The sequence below is a fragment of the Bubalus bubalis genome, chromosome 16 (genome assembly GCF_019923935.1).
Source record: "Bubalus bubalis isolate 160015118507 breed Murrah chromosome 16, NDDB_SH_1, whole genome shotgun sequence".
Classification (NCBI taxonomy): Eukaryota; Metazoa; Chordata; class Mammalia; order Artiodactyla; family Bovidae; genus Bubalus; species Bubalus bubalis.
The window spans coordinates 10,451,310-10,472,640 of record NC_059172.1 but is presented as its reverse complement, the minus strand read 5'-3'; the positions used below and the strand labels follow the sequence as shown (position 1 = coordinate 10,472,640).

The window sequence follows — 21,331 nt, the reverse complement described above, 5'->3', positions numbered from 1 at the left end:
GCTCGTGGATTTGTTGCTGGCTCCTCTGTGGGCTCTTCCCCAGGGAAGCGTCAGCAGTCGCGGGGACTGCAGGCCCTTCTTCCATCACTCCACACTGATGGGAGGGGTTTCCTGTGAGCCAGAGGATCGAGGGGGCTCCCCAGAATCAGGAAGGAAAAGGACTCAACCCTGGGCTCTCACTACACACCAGGAGCTTCATGGTTTACTAACATGCTCTCACTGCTGCTGTTTACAACAGCCATGTGAAATATGCCCATTTTACAGCTGCAGAGACTGAGGCCAGAGGGCGTAAAGGACTTGTCTAAGAATGCAGAGCTGCTTAGAGGCAGCATTTGAACCCCAAGCCTGGGGCATCTTCCTCTGGGCCCTCCTGGAGTGGATACCCAGTGTGGGGCTGGGACAGGGCAGCCAGGAGACAGAGTCAGGGAAGAAGGGGAAAAAAAAGTGGGAGCCACAGGAAAATTCCTCCTCTCCGATGCCTCTAAATCTGCCCAACGTATCCAATCTTCAGTGCTGGCCCTGATGAAACTGTCCTGATAGAACTTCATAGAACACCTGGGACCTCCAATGTGGACCAAGGCCTTTTCTCGGGACCTTGTTTTCAGGGTCACTCCATCCCTCAGTTTACATTCAACTAATTTTTTCTTTTCCTCTTCCTGACACTGGGTCTGGATTTATATTCAATTCTCTGCTAAATACCAAAGTATTTAAAAGTAAAAAGGCCTATGTCTGCGACTTACCCCCAAATGGTTCTGAAAGAAATAATATGTATATGTGCATCTGAATATATATTAATATATACATACAGAAAGAACACAAAAGAGAGTGAGGACAATAATGCAAATATGGTAAAACTTTAAGATATGGAGGATCAGTGTCAAAGGGATCTGGGAATCCTTTGTATTCTACATTTAACTTTTCCTGGTGTCTGAAAACATGTCAAAATGAAAAGCTTTTAAAAAGAACAAGAATGCAGACAAATGGGAAGAAACCACTTTATCCAGGAATCCAAGCTCTGAAACCGGCATTTGTTACAATTTGCAACAGGACCCAGACTAGAGTCTAGTAAGCAATCTCTCTGCCTCCCCCTCACCAGCACCATCCACGACTTCTACAAACGGGCTTGCACGCTGAAATCAAAATCACAAGGCATCTAGATCAACTCAAGGGACAAACGTTTACTCCCTAGTCCTATGGAAACCCTCGTTTCCATCCCCGGAAGCAACCGGAGACCCCATTAAAACATGCGGTTCTTCTAAGGCCGTAGGAGGCAGTATTTTGTTAGCTGAGGTCAAGGTATCCTTGGGACTTAAAAGTACTTGGTACTGTTTGAGCCTATTTTAATTTCAGCTCTCTTACAGTTAGTCCAAATGGGTATGGTTTCCTTGTATCCAAAGAGAAGTGGTTAAAAAGGAAGCCCACCGACAATAGCTGGCACATGCAAGCGACCTGTGTTCATGGGTGATGAACCTCCACACAGAGGAGGATTATTCAACCTCAGAAAGGAGGGAAATTCTGGCACCTGCTACAGCACGGATGAGCCTTGAGGACACTGTGTTGAATGAAACAAAGCAGTCACAAAAGGGCAAATACTGCACGATTCCACGTACACGAGTCCCTGGAGCTGTCGAGTTCAGGGAGACAGAAAGTAGAACAATGGCTGCCAGTGGCTGGGGCCCAGGAGGGTGCAGAGTTGGTGTTTCCTGGGGACAGGGTTTCAGTTTGACAAGATGAAAAGAGTTATGAGGCTGGATGGTGATGATGGGTGCACAACATTATGAATGCTCTGCATACCACTGGACCGTACACTCTAAAATGGTTATGACGGTCAATTTTATTTTTACTTGTATTTTAAAATTTTTTTAAAAATTGGAGAGAAAGAAAAGACAGTCCACTACTGGCTAGGGTCCCTGCAGGCCTTCATCCGGCCTTCCTTCAGTCCCCACCGTCCTCTCCGTACCCCAGCTTAGGCCCCAGATTCTTTTCTCTTCTCTTCTCCCTGACACTGTGGCTTGGGTTGCGTCTATTCATTGCACTCATTCCTTGGTTGACTTGTTTGTTCATTCACCAAGCATCTCCCCAAGGCCTCCCTTTAGACATGGCCTCACCAAAGGGACAGACGACACCACGGCCTGATGGCAAGAGCCCTGTGACCTGGGCAAGGCAGGCTCTATGGGAGGAGTGGCCGGTGCTGGCTGAAAAGGTCAGGAGAGGCTTTAGCGATGATGTGAACTTGACCTGAGTACTGACATCTACAGAGGTCTTGGCAAGGCCCGGTAACCACATTTTATGGCAAAACAGGACACCCAGCTTTCAGCTGAACTGGTCCTAAATTACTGAGTGAGAAGCCCCGGGGCCCTCCCCCAGGGCTGGAGACAACAATGAGACAATCACACAGTTGCTTGCGTTGCAGCAGTTCTGACCCACTCACTGTCTCATCTGATTCTCCTCAGATCCCTGAGAGGCACGTGATGAGGAAACTGAGGTCCAGAGAAGCTTGCCTTGCGCAAGATCACAAAGCGAGGTGGGGCAAAGCTGGGATTTGAACCCAGATGGTCCGACTCCAAGCCTGGTGTCCTGTCCACGGCCTCTCACGTGTCTCTTGGACACAGGCAGGCAGTCTTGGGGGGTGGGGCGGGCACTGGCTGACTCGGTCTTGTCTTTGAGTGACACAGTTGAGCCTGAGGAGAAATTTCCATCTCAGGGGACTAACCTCAACAGAGCTCTGGGGTCACCGCGTGCTGGTTTTGGTGGTGTAGTCGCTCAGTCGTGTCCAACTCTTGCGACTCCATGGACTGTAGCCTGCCGGGCTCCTCTGTCCATGGGATTCTCCAGGCAAGAATACTGGAGTGGGTTGCCATTTCCTTCTCCAGGGGATCTTCCCGACCCAGGAATCGAACCCAGATCTCCTGCATTGCAGGCAGATTCTTTACTAACTGAGCTACAAGTGAAGTCCATGGGTCACCATGAGAAGCCCCATTTATGATCTAATACTTGGACATCACCTGGTGCTGTTCCCTGGGGTGGGCTGGGGTCGTGACCTCAGTCAGGGACTCTAACTACCCCTGTGAGCAGCCCTCCTCATGGACACTGAGGTTTCCCAGCTCCCCGCTTCCTGGCCCAGCCCAGGTCTCATCCCCAAGCCCTGCCTCACGAGGCTGGAGGGGATCCAGAGACCCAGCAGGGGAAGGGGCACCGGCCCAGGCTGAGTCTACTCCCAGAGAAACGGAAGGAACCTCCCCCATTCTCCCTTCAGCCCAAAAAGAAGCCCCAGAGCTCAGGGGCCACCCTGGGCCACCCCTCCTCTTTCAGACAGGATACGGAGACCCCCGAGTGATCACATCGCCTGTCAGTGGAAGGACTGTCTTCTGATTTCAGATCAGCTCAGTGGTCTGTCTGCCTCTTGTCCCCCGCTACCTTCACAGAACCATGTGGCCTTGGGCATGTCCTTATCTCCTTAATCCCTCAGAGCCTCCGTCTCTCCTCTGCTTCAGAAAATCTGCATTCCCAAGCATCCCCTTGGGGACACTGTAATACCACCGTTGTATCCAAGGGAGGCAAGATGGAGAAGCTCAGATCCTGCTCTAGGTGAAATGAATGAGGAGTCCTTGGAGCAGGACCGACTTGGGTTGACTCCTGAAACTGCCCCTGACTTGCTGCGTGCATTCATTCAGCAGCATTTCTGGAGCGCTAGTTATGTGCTGGGCAAAGCTCCAGGTGATGGAAACAAAGTCCAAGAAAGCATGGCCCCTCCCTTACAAAAGCCCTGCTTCATGAAGGAGGCAGTGATTACGGCGGTGGAGGTGGATAGGGCAGGGGCATCTCAGCCAGCCTGGCGCGGGAAGCGGTGTTTCTGGGGCCTCTCCAGATCTCTAGGCAGTGATCTGGTTAGAGGGGTCTGTCGAAGCTGTGTACAGCTAGCTCTGTGCATACGATGAAGAAATGTCAGCTCTCCCCATCAAAGAAATGGGGAAATTTCTCAGGGAGATTGTTTAGGAGGCTTCCAAGCCACTCATGCCTTGGCAAAGTGACTTTGGCCTCTGTGTGACTGGGTTTCCTCATCTGTAAAGTAAGAGGGAGGGGACCCACCTCCCAGCATGTTTGTGGGGTCTCAGTGAGGCCAAGGGCGAGAAGGCACACCTCTGCCTGACACCCAGCACGCTGTCTGTCAACGGGAATCCTCCACGGGAGATTAACACACTTATTATTTGGAGGGAAGTTCGGCCAGGGTGGGAGGAGACCGCAGAAGAGGCCCTCAAGCTGCAGTGTCTCATCCTCCCCCCGCCCCCGCCCCCGCCCCAGGTATACGCTCTTCAGCTCAAGTTTCCCCAGCTCCAGCTGCCCAGAACATTCCACAGACCTCCGTCCCAAGCAGCTCCCCCCACCCCAGTCCCCTTCCAATCAAGGCTCATTTCTACGTACATATAACAGAGAAATAAATGGGGTGAAACATTGAAACTATTTTGTTTGTCATTTGTTATAGATATTTAAAAGTGCTAGCTGATGTTCAAGAAAGCCCCTTCCATAAATACATTTTGACCTAGGCTGCAACTTGTAGTAGAGCTATGAAAGGAGGACTCTAATTTTAAGCGCTGCATTGAAGACAGAGTGGCTTATGCGCCAGTTGACAATGGTCAGAGAGGCTGTGAGCTCCTTCCAAAAACCTTGATCCTGCTTAGACACTTGGTAACATCTGGACGACTCTCCTATGCAGGCACACCAATATTTAACGGCTCCAGAAGAATTTTCTCTGTGGGGGCCTTCGCTGTCCTCCACCCAGCATACCACCCAAAAGCTATCTGGGGGTGGGGAGTGTCGAGAGGGATCGTTCCAGAAATGAACCGCCACTCCCACTGGCGCTGCTGTCTGCTGTCATATAGAAACTAACCTTGGTGATTCAGGGCTATGTCAGGGCCCTTTCTGCCAGAGAAACCCAAATCACCTTTCCAGGCCTGAGTCTGTTACCACTTCCTCTTTGTAGATTTCCTGCCATGCCCTCCTCCAAACTCTCCTTCTTCTTCTGTGAAAGTTGCTTAGTCGTGTCCAACTCTTTGTGACCCCATGGACTATACAGTCCATGGAATTCTCCAGGCCAGAATACTGGAGTGGGTAGCCTTTCCCTTCTCCAGGGGATCTTCCCAACCCAGGGATCAAACCCAGTCTCCTGCACTGCAGGCAGATCCTTTACTAGCTCTTCACGAGCCACAAGGGAAGCCCCCGAACTACTCCTAATAATTCGATTGCTTTTCACAAAGCATTGCCAAGTGTGGATGCATGGCAGCCTCCACCATTACACAGTATCTTCATCACAGGCAGGGAAAAAGTCTTGTCAAACTCTGGTCCGCACATCTGGCACTCAAAAAATACCTGCTGAACAACCAACTCAACAGATACCTGAATTAAATGAATCTTGTTAAGTAACTAAATGTCTCAGTCTGTGGAACGACCACATCGGCCTAGAGAGAATGTTTTTCCCACCAAAATCAAGTGTTTTCTTCCTCCAGATGTGTTCATGGTAAACTAAACAATCATTTACAAGCCCCAAAAGCAAGAATATGTTTTCTCCCCTTGGACAAGAAGGGACAAATTATGGCTGGATTAATTGTGAGGTTTCCAGTTAAAGTTTTCTGAGGTTGATAAAGATGGATAAGATTATTCAGGGCTTCCCAGATTTGTGGTAGTGGTAAAGAACCCACCTGCCAACACAGGAGACGTAAGAGATGCGGGTTCATTCCCTGGGTCGGGAAGATCCTCTGGAAGAGAGTATGGCAACCCACTCCAGTATTCTTGCCTGGAGAATCCTATTCACAGAGCTGTCTGGCAGGCTACAGGTCCACAGAGTTGCAGAGTCAGACACAACTGAAGAGACAGCACAGTGCTTGTCAGGGAAATGACTCATCCCATGAAACAGTGAGAATGGACCTTATGGAGCACAAAAGTGGCTTCCTGTAATCTTATCCGAGGGGCTGAGTCCTGGGTAGCTCATTAGGTAAACCCTGGCCCTGGATGTCCACTCAGGCAAGGTCTCTCCAAGGCAGCCCCTGATCCCTGGCACAGAGCTGATGCCGAGCCAACGAGGAGGCCGTTCCAGGAGCGGTCAGTTCTTGCGAGTTTAAGGAAGGGGAGCCAAAACTCCCCAGCAGACATGGCTTGAGGGGTCTGAGGGGCCGAGGACTACCCTTCTCCCCTCCTTGATCCCTCCAGCGCCCATGCTGGGCAGACAGCCAGCTTATACCCTTTTTTCATTACTCATCTGTATTTTAAAATGCTTTGTCAACCACACAATATAGACTCAGCAATAATTTGTTGATTTTTCAATTTTATGCATTCAAGTCAACCATAACTGTCTGTCAAAGTTTCTGGCCTCACCTACTCAAAGTTCCAGCAACATCCTATTATTAACAATAACAACTAACATTTATTGGGCACTTCTGCTGCCATAAGCTCTTTACCTATATCACCCTCCTCAATCCTCACAACATTCCTTCATGGTAGATATGATTCATATGCCCACTTTACAGACAAGGAAAATTGAGGCAAGGAGGCAAAGAGGTCAACTCATTTGCCCAGGGTCACTCAGCTGGACAGGCCGAAATCTGTTTCCAGGTCCTGGCTATACTGGCCTCACTGAACCAAAGGCACCTGAAGATTCTGGCAGCCGGTGCAGCCCAATTGTAGCATGAACACAGTTTCTATAAGATTCCAAGGCATTAGAAGCTGCGCCTGTTACTTGCCTTTGGGCCTCCCCAAAGGCTCAGAGGATAAAGAATCGTCTGCCACGCAAGAGACACAGGAGACGTGGGAGATGCAAGTTCAATCGCTGGGCAGGGAAGATCCCCTGGAGGAGGAAATGGCAACCCACTCCACCTGGCTGGGAGACCAGGCCTGTGTTGAACCAACTGGGCTGGGGGGGTCCCGAGGCAGGAAGTACTGTTCTCATGAGCGCCCCCTGGCGCTCTCACTGCTCCACGGGTAGCGGCAGCCACCCGCCCGTTGCCCCCGCCCTCTGGTTACCCACCAGGGGCGCCGAATCCTACCTGCTCCCTGGCTGAGCCACTCCCTGGGCAGAGCTTGGGATGACCAGGGTGGGGTACAGGGAGCAGCAGATGCCTCTGATGAGGAGGAAGCAGAAAATCTTCAGGACGTTCACGGGCCCAGGAGTATAGAGCAGGGTGGGGTGCATGGACTTCCCTCCAGGGGCTCCTCCCAGCCCTGTGGGGAAAGGGCTCTGGGGTCGTGTTATGGAAGGGAGTCCTCTCCGATCTGGTCCTCTTAGGGGGTAGTGTGAGGACCCTAAGAGCACATGAGAACCTACCCCAAGGCCATGTCCTCACGGGAGACTCAGCTGATGGACACGGGGGCTCCCAAGTATGGCCACAGGCCTACTCAGAGGCCAGGGTTGGGGCGTGGGCACCCTCGCCACTAGCTCTGCCCTCCCCCGCTTCTCATCCACTCTGGCTCCTGGAAAACAAATGTGTGCCAGAGCCGAATCTCTTTGGCGGGTCAGTCGTTGGCCTGGAGGTGAGGGGTTGAGCAGGATGACTTAATGAGGTTCCTCATATTCTAGAACTCTGGACCTTCATCTCAGGAGGCCATGCCACACTGGGGACATTGACTAGTGGTACAGAATAGAAAGCCCAGAAATAAATTCTCAAATACATGGCCAATGGATTTTTGACAAGGCAGCCAAGACCATTCAATGGAGAAAGGGCAGTCTTTTCAACAAATGATACCGGGAAAAGTGGATATCCGCATATGAAAGAATAAAGATTGATCCTTATCCTGTACCATCTACAAAAATTAACTCAGCGTGGTTCGAGACCTAAGAGCTACAACTATAAAGCTCTTAGAAGAAGACATAAGGAAAACCTTCCTGCCACTGGAGTTAGTGATGATTTCTTGGCTATGACAATGAAAACACAAGCAACCAAGGAAAAAATTGACAGATTGGATTTTTTCAAAATTAAAAAATTTTGTGCATCAAAAGGACACTATCCTGAAAGTGAGAAGACAGCAATAGACAAAATATTTGCAAATCAGATATCTGACAAGGGATTATCATATATATATATATATATATATAGGGCTCCCCGGTGGCTCAGATGGTAAATAATCCACCTATAATCTAGGAGACCAGAGTTCGATCCCTAGGTCAGAAAAATGCTCTGGAGAAGAGAATGGCAACCCAGTCCAGTATTCTTGCCTGGGAAATTCCATGAACACAGGAGCCTGATGGGCTACAGTCCATGGGGTTGCAAAGAGTTAGACATGACTGAGCAACTAACACACATATGTAGATATATCCAAAATATACATAAAACTCCTACAACTCAACAACAAAAGCCAAGAATGCAATTCAAAAATAGGCAAATAAATATATATTTATCTATTTATAAATATTTGCCCAAAAATGGGCAAATAAATCTTCTTTCTCCAAAGAAGAAAGACAATAATGGTTGTCAGAATAAAGATCAAAGATAAATAAATAAAGATTGTCAAAGAATAAAGGTCAATAATGGTTTGACAAAATGGTCAAACACAGAAGGACAAATATTGTGTAATTCGACATCTATGAGGTGCCTGGGGTAGGAAAATTCAGAGACAGAAAGTAGAACAGAGGTTTCCAGGGAATGGGAGGAGAGGGAGATGGGGAATTATTGTTTAATGGGCCCATTTGGGATGATGAAAGGGTTCTGGAAATAGTGGTGATGGTCACACAACACCACAAATGTACTTGATGCCAGTGAATTGTTCATTTTAAATCCTTAAAATGGTAAATTTTATGTTACCACGGGCTTCCCAGGTGGCACTAGCGGTAAAGAACCCACCTGCCAATGCAGGAGACGCAAGAGACGCGGGTTTAATCCCTGGGTGGGGAAGATCCCCTGGAGGAGGGCATGGCAACCCACTCCAGTATTCTTGCCTGGAGAATCCCATGGACAGAGGAGTCTGGCAGGCTATGGTCCACAGGGTTACAAAAATCCAGACATGACTTAGCACAGCACATATTTTACCACAATAAAAAGTATCCCTAATTAAAATAAAGATTTGAATGTTGAAAGAGGCTGCACTAAGTCTGGGGACGCAGCCTCTCACTGCACTGCTCAGAGGCTTCCAGGGGGCTTCCCAAAGTCTGAACCCCTCGTCAGAAAGTGAATGGCCCCCTCTGCTTTGCCCCCACCGTTCTTCAGGCTGATTCTTGCCTGTACCCATCACGCCCACGCAAGTCACACACCTGCTCTTTCCCAGGCATTCCACGTACTTTCCTGACCCAGTTCTCTCTGACTCTAGAGTGCTGTTTCCAGCTCTTCCAGCTGGTGAACTCCTATTCAACCTCCAAGGCCCACTTCAAATGCCCCTACCCACTAAGTCCCAGTCCATTCGCACTTTTCCTGAGAACCGCCATGTTTGCACATTTAGCTCCCCGTGGGCAGGAATGCCCTCACTCACTGCCCAGTGTTTCACAGCCAACAACACAGGGCACAACCCAGCAGCAGCATGTGTCGGATGGGAAGGAGGAGCCTTTGGCAGCACACCTCTCACAGCTCCGTCTATGCCCAACTCCTTCTCTACAGAGGGACTGGGGTGGCGGGGGGGGGGTGGGCCCTTCTGCCACCGTGAGGGCTGACTCCACCCCAGGCTCAGGTCTCAGTGTTTCTTCTCATCTGGGCTGTGAGCTCAGGACGGCATATAGGCCTGAGCGGAGGGGGGCATCCCCTGGCGGGGGGAATCTCAGAACCCTGGGGAGGGGCGGGACTGAGTGGAGGGGGGAGGACCCAGGGAGGAGCGTCAGCAGAAGAACCAGGGGCCCCGAACTCACTGCAGGGAAGGGGGGAGCCCTGAGGAGAGGAGGGTGTATATGGGTGGGTGAGGGGGAGACGGCCCAGGAGACTGCAGCCACGGTGCTCCTCTAACTGCAGGAGCCTGAGAGGACACCAGGCCTGTGCAGAACAGAGCAACTCAAGGTCTCCTTCTACCACACTTCAGAAGGGTCCCCGCAGGAAATATTTTTCGCCAGGGTAGAAGAGAACTAGAAGTCGGGTTCCCACCCATGACCACGCCTCCTTCAAAAGGAGGAGGAAGGGAAGGAGGATGGAAAGGTTCCCTCCCTCCTCCCTGCCTCCCGCCTCCCTGCCTCCCTCCCCTGTCCCTCCCTCTCTTCCTCTCTTCCTTCCCAAAATTCACCGAGCACCTGCCCTGTGTAGCAAGCCCTGCTCCAGGCTCTGGGAAAACAGTTGGAAACAAAACCGTTTTGTAAGACAAAAGCCTCAGGCGGTCTCACATCCCTCCCAGGAGGCAGGTATTTCCTCATGCGGTCTTCAGCTCCACCCTGCCTTGATCAGAGGTTCTGGCAGGATCCTGGGACCTCTGGGACTTAAGATGCAATCCCTCACAACAGTTATGAGGCACCGATGCCACACCTGACCCCAACGCAGCCGGACACTTGAACAGGGAAGAAGCTAGGCCCAAGGACACAGGGTCAGGTCTAGACTCGGACCTGCCGGGGCCCCAAGCCCATCCTTGACCTCCTCCCCAGCCACCGCCACCCCACCTGCCACCACTGCACCTCCAGACAGGAGGATGGGAGGAGCTCTTTGGGGCCATGTTTGTAAACCCAAATCTTTCCATCCCATGTCATCTGAGATAGGATGAGCTGTGTTTAGTCGCTCAGTCGTGTCCAACTCTTTGTGACCCCATAGACTGCAGCCTGCCAGGCTCCTCTGTCCATGGGGATTCTCCAGACAAGAACACTGGAGTGGGTAGCCTTTCCCTCCTCCAGGGGATCTTCCCAACCCAGGGATCGAACCCAGGTCTCCTGCATTGAGGGCGAATTCTTCACCATCTGAACCACCAGGGAAGTCCCTGGATATCAGGGAGGCCCACAAACCCAGGAAGGCCCCAATGTTTCCTTTCTTACCCTGAAACCTGATCAGAATACAGCCCACCCCACCCCCCCCGGTCCCCAACTGCCACCACCATTCAACATACCTTCATCATCTGCAAGATGAAATGAGAAGGCAGCATCCCTTAGTCCAGACTTTGGCCACCTTGCAGGATAACCCTGCAGGCATATCACCTCTCTGCATCCTCACATTTCCTCCCACAGAGGCGGGACTGCCCCACACAGCCTCCATTTTGCAAATGAAGAAATAAACTAAAGAGATAAGCAGACCATTTCAAAAACACAGGCAATTTCCAGGGAAGAGCCAACATGTGAACCCAGAGCTCTTGATGTCCAGAGAAGCCATGGAGAGGGGAAGGAGAAAGCAAAGAAGCAGCTACGGGCTTTTCAGCCACCAGAGAAGATCCAGGTGGTCTGAGGCAACTCTGAGCCCTCCCCTTATGGGGTAAAGCTCCACCCATCTGGGAGCCGGCTGCCCTTCTCCGCCCAGCCTGAGTTGGGGCTTCGCCTCTCCAGTACCAACCCATTAACTGCAGTGAACCAAGCTACTAGTCTGTCTCCCCATCCTGACCTGAAGGTAGAGGCTGTGTCCAGGGCCTCACAGAATCCCCCAGGAGGCCTGGAACAGGGACAGGCAAAGTCTGGTGAGGAGCTGGAGTTAGGCATTTAGGTCCCCTTCTCTGTGAAAACTGGGCATTTGGGCCAGGAGGCGTCTGGCGTCTCTTCCAACACTGGGCGGGACACCCATCCCGACACCAGGACCCATCATGTTGGAGGGTTGACTTCCGGGCCTCAACTGAGGTCCCCGACCTGGCAGGTGGTCAGCCTCAGAGGAGGAAATAGGTCATGTGGCCTCAGCTAATGCCCTTGGGCTCTCACTGCCGGGTTTCCACACACTTAGGAAACAAAACCCGGGTCAGGGAGCCTGGCAGAGAGCAGGAGTCCCTGCCCCACTGGGTCACATTTGGGGATAAGTTTCTGCAATCCCATCAGGTGCTCTTCTGTTGCCCTGGCAACCCCAGGAGCTCCCGGTGGAGCCCATCTAATTTCTGAAGGAGAGGGAAGGGGCAAGCATCTACTGTGCATGAGACACAGAGTGTGTGGCTAACTGGACGGATTACAGTGAAAGGAGACGGTGGGAGAGGGGGCACAGGTAGCCCCCAACTCTTTCTTCCTTCTCCACCCTCTGCAGTCCTTCCTTCCTTCCCACTGACTTGCCTGTGGGGTTCCATTCCTCTTTAGGCCTCAGTTTGTTGTTGATTAGTGGCTAGGTCGTGTCAGACTCTTTTGCAACCCTGTGGACTGTAGCCTGCCTCTGTCCATGGGATTTTCCCAGGCAAGAATACTGGAGGGGGTTGCCATTTCCTTCTCCATGGGGGTCTTCCTGACCCAGGGATCGAGCCCCAGCCCGTGTCTCCTGCATCAGCAGGTGGGTTCTTTACCACTGAGCCACCAGAGAAGCCCAGGCCTCCGTTTGCCAAATAAGATCCGCAACTCGCATAAAGATGGTGTTCAGGCTGGTTTCTCTTCCTCAGAACTGAGGAAATGCTCAAGAGCTGGAGGTGGGAGGAGGCCCCACTGTGGTGTGGGTGGGCTGGGTGAGAGCTCTAGGAAGCCTCTGGGGCTTGTTCCACCCCCAAGGGCCCCAGGGAGACTCTGCCTCCCCGGGGAGCCACAACCAGCAACAGGGAAGGCCACAGGTCATGAAGCACAGGCTCTTTGTCACTGCCTCCTCGCCCAAGACTGGTGGTTGCACGGACCACAAGCACGGTCCATCCCCCGGGGAGGGGGGCGCACAGGATCCCATGCAGGTTCTCATTCTCACCTGCATGCCGCTGACTATACTGGGTGCATCCTTGCAAGCACTGTCTATACTGCACACCGCTGTCTATACTGGGTGCATCCTTGCAAGTGGTAGGAGGCACGCAAGGCTTCCATATAGGCATGCACGTGAATTGGTACGCATGTATGGTCCCTGGAATCACCCTGGGACAGACACCCTGGTCCAGGACAGATGAGTGTGAGCCGGGAACACCACCCCACAGTCACGCGGGACTCAGGCTCACACCCACTCCCAGGCCTCCGCCTGCACCAGTAAAGGTATTGGGATGTGCTCATAGCTTCCTTCCGGACAAAAGAAAAGTGAGGAGGGTAAGGAGGGCCGGGAAATTGGGTGGGCGGGGGAGCAGGGAGAGTCCAAATTGGTACCAGCACAGTAACTCCTAGAGGGCCTTTGGAAACTGTCCAAACTCCCGGATTTCGTAGAAATAAAATCTGGATCCAGAAGGGGAAGGGGACCCAAGGCCGTGCGGGGAGTAAAGAACAGCGTGGTGGAGACCCACCACCATCTCAACCTGGACCTTAGCGCCCACCCCAAACCTTCCACAGCCTCTCCATCTTCTCTGCCATAGCCCTGCCCTCAGACAGCTTGGGAAACCTGCTGCTCTGCCCCAACCCGGGACCCCGGCAGTCCATCTTCGAGGTGCTTGGGGCTGATGCCCAGGTTCCCGAACCCCTAGTTTGGAAGGAAATCCGCTCTCCAGGACAATCTGATTTAAGAATCCGATGAAATGCGCACCAACTCCCTCTCTTTCTAAAACGCACAGCTGCAACGCGCCCCTGCCCAGCAGCCCCAATTCTGTGGTTCCCAATGCACGACCAACCGAGGTGTGGTCGTAGGGAAAGCAGGGTAGTTGGCAGGTGGTGGCGCCTCTGTCAGTGACCCTCCACGCGGGAGGGCTATATCTCCCCGTAACCCTCCTCTCACGCGCTGTGGTGACCCTGCTAGCTGCCCCCGGAGCTGGATTCCGAAACCGCCCGCTGCCCAGTCCCCAGCCTTTCGCAGCTCCGAGCCTCCTCTTTGCACGTCTCTTTTCCTCTCCGCCAAGCCTCAGCTCCCCTTCCGCGGCTCCCTCTATTCCTTGGAGCTGCTGGTTGGGGGTGGGATGGGGCAGAGAACAGAGTCTTGCCTAAGGCGGCAGAATGTTCCGGGGAGGCGCGGGGTGCACGGCCGCTGGTGCGTCTGGGGTCTCGCGACCCCTCCATGGACACACTGGAGGCTCCGGTCGCACTCCTGAGTCAGCTTTCCTGGAGAGAATGCCGTCCAGGCAGCACAGCGTCGGCTGCCCGCGGCTACCCCGGGGAATGGAGGTGGGGGTGTTACCGTCCATCTGTAGGCGAGAGAAGAGGGCACAGGCTGCACCTCTGGGTGGGAGGCCCCTGGGAGACCACCAGGAACTCGGATGGCTGAGAAGCACCAGCTTATGGCTGGAAGGTTTGTTGGCCAGACAGAAATGTTTCTCTAAAAAGGCCCTGTTTTGAAGGAAGGCCCTCTTAACTCTCTAGTCTGGACCAGCCGTCTCGGCCAGTGGTGCCCACGGCCCCAGACCAAGGGGTGGGGAGCGGGGTGGGGTGGGGGAGGGTGCCTTTCACTCTAAATTCCCTGGGTGGTATCATCCCACAGCTGAGTACCCCCCTGTCTGGGTTTTCGAATCTGATGATCCGCCTTGAAACCATAATACCTCCTGGGGAACCGGGTAGGGGGCGGAGCATGTGGCCAGGTGGCACCTGGGTAAGCTGGGTCCAGATACAGGACCACGCTCCCACCGCCAGTGCCTCGGTCCTTCGGTTTCCTGGTGGGGAGAGGAGGGTCGTGGGAGCTGAGGACGCGGAGTTTGCCTCCAGCCAGGCATCCTCCCAGATTCGTCCCACCAACTCCCTTTTCCCGGCCGCGAAAGGCGCACTCGCTGCAGCTCGGGCTTCGCGGGTCACCACCCCAAGCCCTCGGAGCCGCTGGGGATCCCGGCAGTTTTCCTATCCTTTCTCCTCCCGCCGCTTCGGGCACCCTGGACCAGAGGTGAACGGAAAAGTCCAAGCCCCAGACAAACGCCGGGACCCCTCCCTCCCTCCCCCCAGCCCCCGTAGACGCGAAGGCCGTTATATTTCCATTTTATATTTTAATTTGTCACCGAAACAAAGCCGCACGCAGATTTGCGGGAAGAGGGAAAAGGGCTGGGACCAAGGGATAAGGTATGATCACGGGGAAACGCGCGCAGCTGCTTTCTGAAACGAAAGTTCTCACGGAGTATGGCGACATTTTACGTTTGGTACTTTTAACTTGTTTTCCTGTTTGGCCCCTCTCTGCAACGCACAAAACTCGGAGCTTCAGCGACTTCGGGAGAGCCTTTGGCGGCAAGGTTCCTGGGGCAGCCGGCAGTTCCCAGCAAGAGTGAGGACTGCGCAAATGCCCGACAGGCAAGGTTATTCTCTCAAGAAACGCCACTATCGGGAGGGGGGCAGGTTCTCCGGCTCCCCCGAAGCCTCTTCTGAAATTTCCTTGAAACAACTGAAAAAAAATCCCCCACCCTAGTTTTCGTTTAGGGATACAATATATAAATGGTCTGTATCTCCATCCACGTGATAGTTACACCGTGAGCACGTAATTAACAATTCTTCCAACGTTTCATTAACCGGGTGCTTCACTGTATATAAATTATAATAAAGACACATCGACTGTTTTAAAATAATAGGAGGCCTTTAATCCAGGCCTCCTGTTTTTCTATTTAAGATGCTATGCGTTTAGGCTGAACTGTTTCAGCAGACTGAGGGCTATAGAAATTAACAAAGTAAAAAATTAAAAGCATCTTTCTTCCTCTTCTCCCCACCCGCAATTGACCGGGGATCCTGGACGTCACAGCTCCTACGCTTGAGTTTTCCCTTCATCATCCCACAATCATCCATGGGTTCTTAAGGCTAATGCGCGCCCCTCAGTTTCTCCCTGTCTTTTGGGGGATCCCTCTTACACAAAGCACACCCTGGTTCTTTGGCTTAATTTGACTATGACCCACGTGGAGTTTACATATTTCGTGGTGTGTGGATTGTGTCGGTGCTGGTGGGGGGAATAAATATATCTAGCATTCAATCACTGCGTCTAATTCGACAAATCAAGGCCAGTCCCCCGGTGGCGCCCCAGGGGTCTCCGGCCAGGCCCAGGTCTCCCAAGACCTCTGCGCTGAGAGCACTGCCTTCACGCGCCGGGATGGGAAGGTAGCAATCGGCCAGCAATGAAAACCTGCGTGCACCGAATCGAAAGCGAAAGAGAAGGAGGTAGCAAGGCTGCTTTCGGAAGCGTCCCGGCGCGCCTGGCCGAGACCTGGGGTGGCGAGCGCGGCTTGGAGAGTTGGCCCCCATTGCGAGCGAGATGCCAGGGTCCCGACTCCTGCAGGGATGAGGCTCTTTGAGCAGCTGAAAAACATTGGGTCTCCAACCTGGCAGGTCTCCTGGGGCTCAAGCGGCTAAGTATGGGCCAGGACGGGCGGGGACTTTGGAAGTGCGACGTGTGGCCCCAGGGAACCTGGTGGGGTTGGGATTGCAGAAGGCAGGATACGGTGGGGCTCTTGCATAAAATAGTGAATGCATATGCCTGAAGGGAACCGTGGAGTCACCTGGTTCGTGACCCTTTCAGTACTGACAGGGAAGCAGTGGAGGCGCAGTTAGGGGCAGGAACTTCTGCAGCCTGGATGCGTGTCTCCCCTCCAAGTTCCACATCTCCGAGCAGCACCCCCCCCCCCCCCGCCCCAACAGGAGGCTGCAGGCAGCTTCCTGCTCCAGGCTCTCGGGCTGCGGCCCCAGTGCAGCCCCCGGGCCCACAGCTCTGCCGTCAAGGAGCGCTTGGATCTAAGAACTGGCTCCCGGTGGAGGAGACCTCAGACCCTCACTTTTGCTCCAAGCAGTTACATAGATGGAGGAACTGGCCTCTGGCCCCCGGACCAACGGAGCTGGAAAGGTAGTTGCCAGGCCAAAGCCCCACTGGGTGGGGGCCCGAGCCACAGTCAGCCTGGCACCAAAGCTGAGTCTGCCTCTGCCTTTCCCAAGCTCCTGGGAACCTCTGAGGCTTTTTCCCTCCTACTCACTCACTTTCCCCCTTTGGGGTACACACTCTCAGAGTGGGAGAGAACCATGTCGGTGTGTGTGTACTTCAGAGTCCCTGCCTGCTGCTGTCCTCTGTGCAACCGCCTCTCTGGGCGGCAGAACCTCACCTCTTGGTGCCTCGGTTCCCTCCTTTTGGGCCTAATGTGCCTTTCCTCCCCACCCCCCACCTACAAGAGCCAAAAATCTCCTCCTGGCCAGAGAGACAGCAGCTGCTGAGAGAAGGAAACGAATAAGCAGAGCTGTCCATAGTTTGCGGCCGCGCCCTGAGCAGTGCCTCCATCTTGGACAGCCGGGGATGGCAGTCCTGTTGGTGTTTTCCAAGCTGCCGTTTGTCCCAACCTGCGGCTTTGGGATTTTACCAGCACAGGGTCAGTGCCCGCCCTGTCCTCACAAGCGGGTGCTTATAGGTTCCCAGTGCAGCACAGAGGTCGACAGAAGAAACATGGAGGGGGCAGGCTAGACTCCTCTGTCTCTCTGGGCTGGGGGCCGTGGGTGTGTGTGTGTGAGACATTTACTATCCAGTGAGGCCTGACCGTCATCTCCCTGGGATGCAGGTGAGGAAACCGGGCTTTAGAGAAGCTCCTCACGCGCAGGTCAGCGGGGAGCCCCATGGCCACTGCCCATCGAGGGTGCATTATGGAGACTGGCAGTGGGGGCCCAGCAGGGCTCAGAGGTGGTGCTCAGAGGAGTCTCACACTTTCCCCCTTTCCCTCTGAAGCCGAAAACATTTCCAAATGAGACATTGGGAGCCACGTAGGATCTCTCCTTGCCTACTTTCTCAGACGCCTTGCTGGGGAATTTCTCTAAAACATGAAAAACCAGTGCAGAGGGAGGGAAAACTGTCCATGGGGCGTTCCGTCTGGGATATACCCACACCTAACGTTCCCAAAGGACAGGAACCAGGAGGGGCCTGGTGGGGGAGGAAGCCTGAGTCCCAGGGGGCAGGGGGGGCGTGCAGGCGGGGGCACGTGGACAGGGTGAAAGCCCCTAGCTGCCTGAGTGTGGAAGAAGCATCTGTGCGGAGCTTCGGAGCTGCGGCTGTGATTCACGCCGCCTGAACTCATTCCAACAGGAAGGTGGAGAGGCAAGGTAGAGGAAGTGGGGAAAGCCCCGGAGCTCTCAACCTGCTGTTCTCTGGGTTTGAGAGGCCACACGAGTGTACTAGGCGTGTGTGTGTGAGCCCGCTGCTCCTAAGGAAGAGGTTGTGTGTGTCTGTGTAGAATCCAAGTATAGACAAGAATACGACCCTGTGAATGTTTGTGCGTGTCAACAACCACTTAGTGGACCCCTTCTGAGCCTGTGGGGAGCCAGCTCCAGGCTGAGTATTAAAAAAAAAAAAAAGCATCCGCAGAAGTTTCCTAAGGTTATTCCAGTCGCCAAGGCCTCCAATACGTCTCACCTCTGTCCCCCGGCCCGGTGTCTCATCCCGCCTGGATCAGTGCAGCCAAACCACTGTACTGTCAGAACCAGCTCATTTCCAGGGCCCTTTGTGAGGGCCGTGGCCCAAGGGGGAGCGTGTGAACCCAGCGCTCCTAGCCCAGAGATTCTCCCATCCGTCTCAGTTTCTCTCCCTGCCAGATTGGGGCTCACCAATGCCGATCCTGTAGCAGAAAAGGTTCTGGCCGCAGGCCTTCCTTGAGAAGCCCTCTCCTCCTCTTTGGTCGCGGCGCTCCGGGGCCCAGGCCTGTGTCCCGTGGCCGCGTTCAAGGGGGCTTGGAGGTCATTTAGGCCTCGAGTTCCCGTTGGGCCCAAATCAGGACCCAGAACCTTCCCTCTGGCCCAGCACCGCGCCGCCTGGAGCTTTGTGGCTTCCTGTTTTCCCAGCCGCTCGGTCCTAAAGCGTGGTTCAGAGGCCGGCCGCCTCCCGGGATCGCCCAAGGCGAAGCGCTTGGGAACTCCGATTCGCTCGCCTCGCCTGCTGCGAGCCACCCCGATTCGGGTCATCCGCGGCCTCGGGCGTCTTCGAACCCGCGCCCGGCTGGCTCCCCTGCGCCACCGCATCCCCGGCGCGCCCCGCCGGCTGCGCTTCAGGCTCCCGGCCGGGCTCCGCACCTGCGATGCTCCCACCTGCAGCGCCTCCCGAGGAGCCTTCTAGCCGGCCAGGAGTCAGGCCTCAGCGGCCCGGGAACCCGGAGCCCAAGCGTTGCGCTGCGACTGTTTCCCGCCGCACGCCGGGAGCCGGTGCTGCGAAGCATCCGCTTCGAAGCCGGCCCGGCAAGCAGCGCAAAGCAAGCGGTTTGCGGAAACGGCGAAAAGGAGGAGAAACGGACTCCGGGTTGAGTTTTAACAGCCAACGCTCCGTGCCCTTGGCCGAAGGATCCCAAGGGGGCTGGACGGATTCCCCCGGTCCCTTCGGAGCGGTCGATCCCCATTTTCCGACCCAAAGTCACAAACCGCTCGGCCCCGCGCCTCCCCAGCCCGCCAACTCTCGCCTCCAGCAAGTTGATCGCGTTTCGAAGGTCCCGGAGCCCTGGGTCCAGGGGTCCCCAGCCCCGAGGGATTCGCACATGCACTCACCGTAGCAGGGGACCTGCAAGGCCGCGTTGTGGCCGCCGCCGCCTTCCTGGAGTTTGAGGCTGCCGTCCGGGGGCGTCTTGCAGGCGCCTCGTTGCAAGTAGAGATGCGGCTGCGGCGCTGGCGGCTGCGGCTGCGGCGCGGGCGGCTGGGGCTGGAACTTGCTGAAGGAGCCCCGCGCCCCGGCGCCGCTCTCCAGAGGTGCTGCCGGGTCCTGCTGCCCCGCGCCGTAGCGGGCCCGGCTCTTGGCGTCCCCGAATCCCTGCCCTTTGGCGGCGGCCGACAGGAAAGTTGTGCTGAACTTATCACCGCCGGGGTATGCCCTAAAAGGCGACGAGCCCTCCCGGCTCTGCGACACCGGGCTGTAGTAGGCGTCCATGGCAGCAGCCGGCGACTCGCAGTAAGAGACGCAGGTCTCAGCATTCATGCCTGGCTCGCGCGGGCGACGGGCGGGGGCGCGAGCGGGAGCGCGAGGACGCCACCGCGCGCCTTGGCCGGGAGTTTGGAGAGGCCAGGAGGCGGTGGCTGTGCGCTGCGCGCGGGCCTGCTCGCTCCCCCTCCTCCCCTCCACGCCTTTCTCTCTGGCTCCTCACCCCCTCCTTTCTCTCCCTTCTCCCTCCCCACAGCTGGCCAAGGGAAAGAACCGAGGACTGTAAAAAGATTCAGATGTTTCGGAAAGTTGACCAGATCTCCCAAACCCTCTTAAGGTTTTTGAACCGGAAAAAGAAGAGTGCCTTCCCCCCCCACCCCCCGACTCTTTCTTTTTCCCTTCCGTCTCCCTCTCCTCCTCTCTGCCTACTCCCCTTCTCCCTCACCCTTACCCCTTCTCCCTTCCTTTCTTTTAAGGAGATGCTACTAATTCGGTCGCCACTCGGAGGGGATTCTACGCGGAGCCGCCTGAAGGCCTTTTCAAGTCTAGGCGGGGCCAGGGAGGTCTCTGGACTCCCCGGGCTCCCGAGGCTAGGTGGGTCCAAGCTTCGGCCTATGGGAAGGGGGCATGCACAACTTTAGTGATGGATTAAAAAAAACAACAACACGAAAAACAATCCAAAAAATCTGACAGGGTTTGACATTTGGAGTCAGAGGGGCCGCTAGCTTCTGGGTGCAGGCAAGTCGTTGGGGCACATCCCTGCGAATTTAGCGCGCAGCTGCTACGGTAAATGTAGCGCGCAACTTTCCTGTCTTCCCAACTGGTGCCTTTTGCTCTATTTCCAACCCCTTTTCCCTATTGTCGGTTCCTCCTTGAAAGTAACACAGTCACACACACACACACACACACCCGCGCGCTGCAGTCACCCTGCGCACGGCCACTTTCTTGTTAACTGTTTTCCTCCCCTTAAGGGCACGGGCGAGGGTTGAGGAGGAATCCATGTTCACTCAGACACTGGAGAACCAGCAGGCTGTTACAGTTTCTGAAGCTTTGCGCCCAGCCCAGGAGATTTTCTGGCTGGGTTAAGGGCGCTTTGAGAGTGGGGAGTTGGGAGACCCGCGCCTCACCGCTGCGCAGTCACCTGCTCACTGCTCAGGTGGGGGTGAGACAGTCTCTAATCTCTGGCCTCACAGTCCCCACTAGAAAAGTAATGGCCTGGATTTGACGGGTTGTGTGCGCCTCAGGGCCCTGGAGCCGGCCACAGCAAGGGAACAGGACTTCGCTACAGTGAGCCGCGTCCCTTCTACACGGCTAATCACTGATTGCGCCTCACAGCAACCGTGCTTGGTGGAAATCGGGGTCCCCAAATTTTCCGATGAGCAAACCGAGGCTCAGAGAGGTATGAGCCCTTGACTGAGGTCACACAGCTGGGAAGCAGCAGCGCTTGCCTTGAAACCCACGCTGAGGCTCGTCCCTCTGCCGATCTGGGATGACGTTGCTGACAGCGAAAACGAAAACACGCAGAACGGAGGAAACGGAGCTCTGACTGCTGGATGACTCGGGTTTGGAGGAGCCCAGTAAGAGCAGTCCTGGATAAACTGCAGAGAAAAGGA

General features: G+C 54.7%; 1 protein-coding gene across 1 annotated transcript in view; it reads right to left on the bottom strand.

The window, feature by feature from the left end:
• The window catches only part of ALX4 (ALX homeobox 4), a 49,209-nt gene extending 29,162 nt beyond the window's left edge, over window positions 1-20,047 (bottom strand). The window contains exon 1 of the mRNA XM_045162914.1: window positions 19,352-20,047. Coding sequence (XP_045018849.1) covers window positions 19,352-19,775 — 424 coding nt within the window. The 5' untranslated portion in view covers window positions 19,776-20,047. The remainder of the gene's footprint in view (window positions 1-19,351) is intronic.
• Window positions 20,048-21,331: the final 1,284 nt, after the last annotated feature.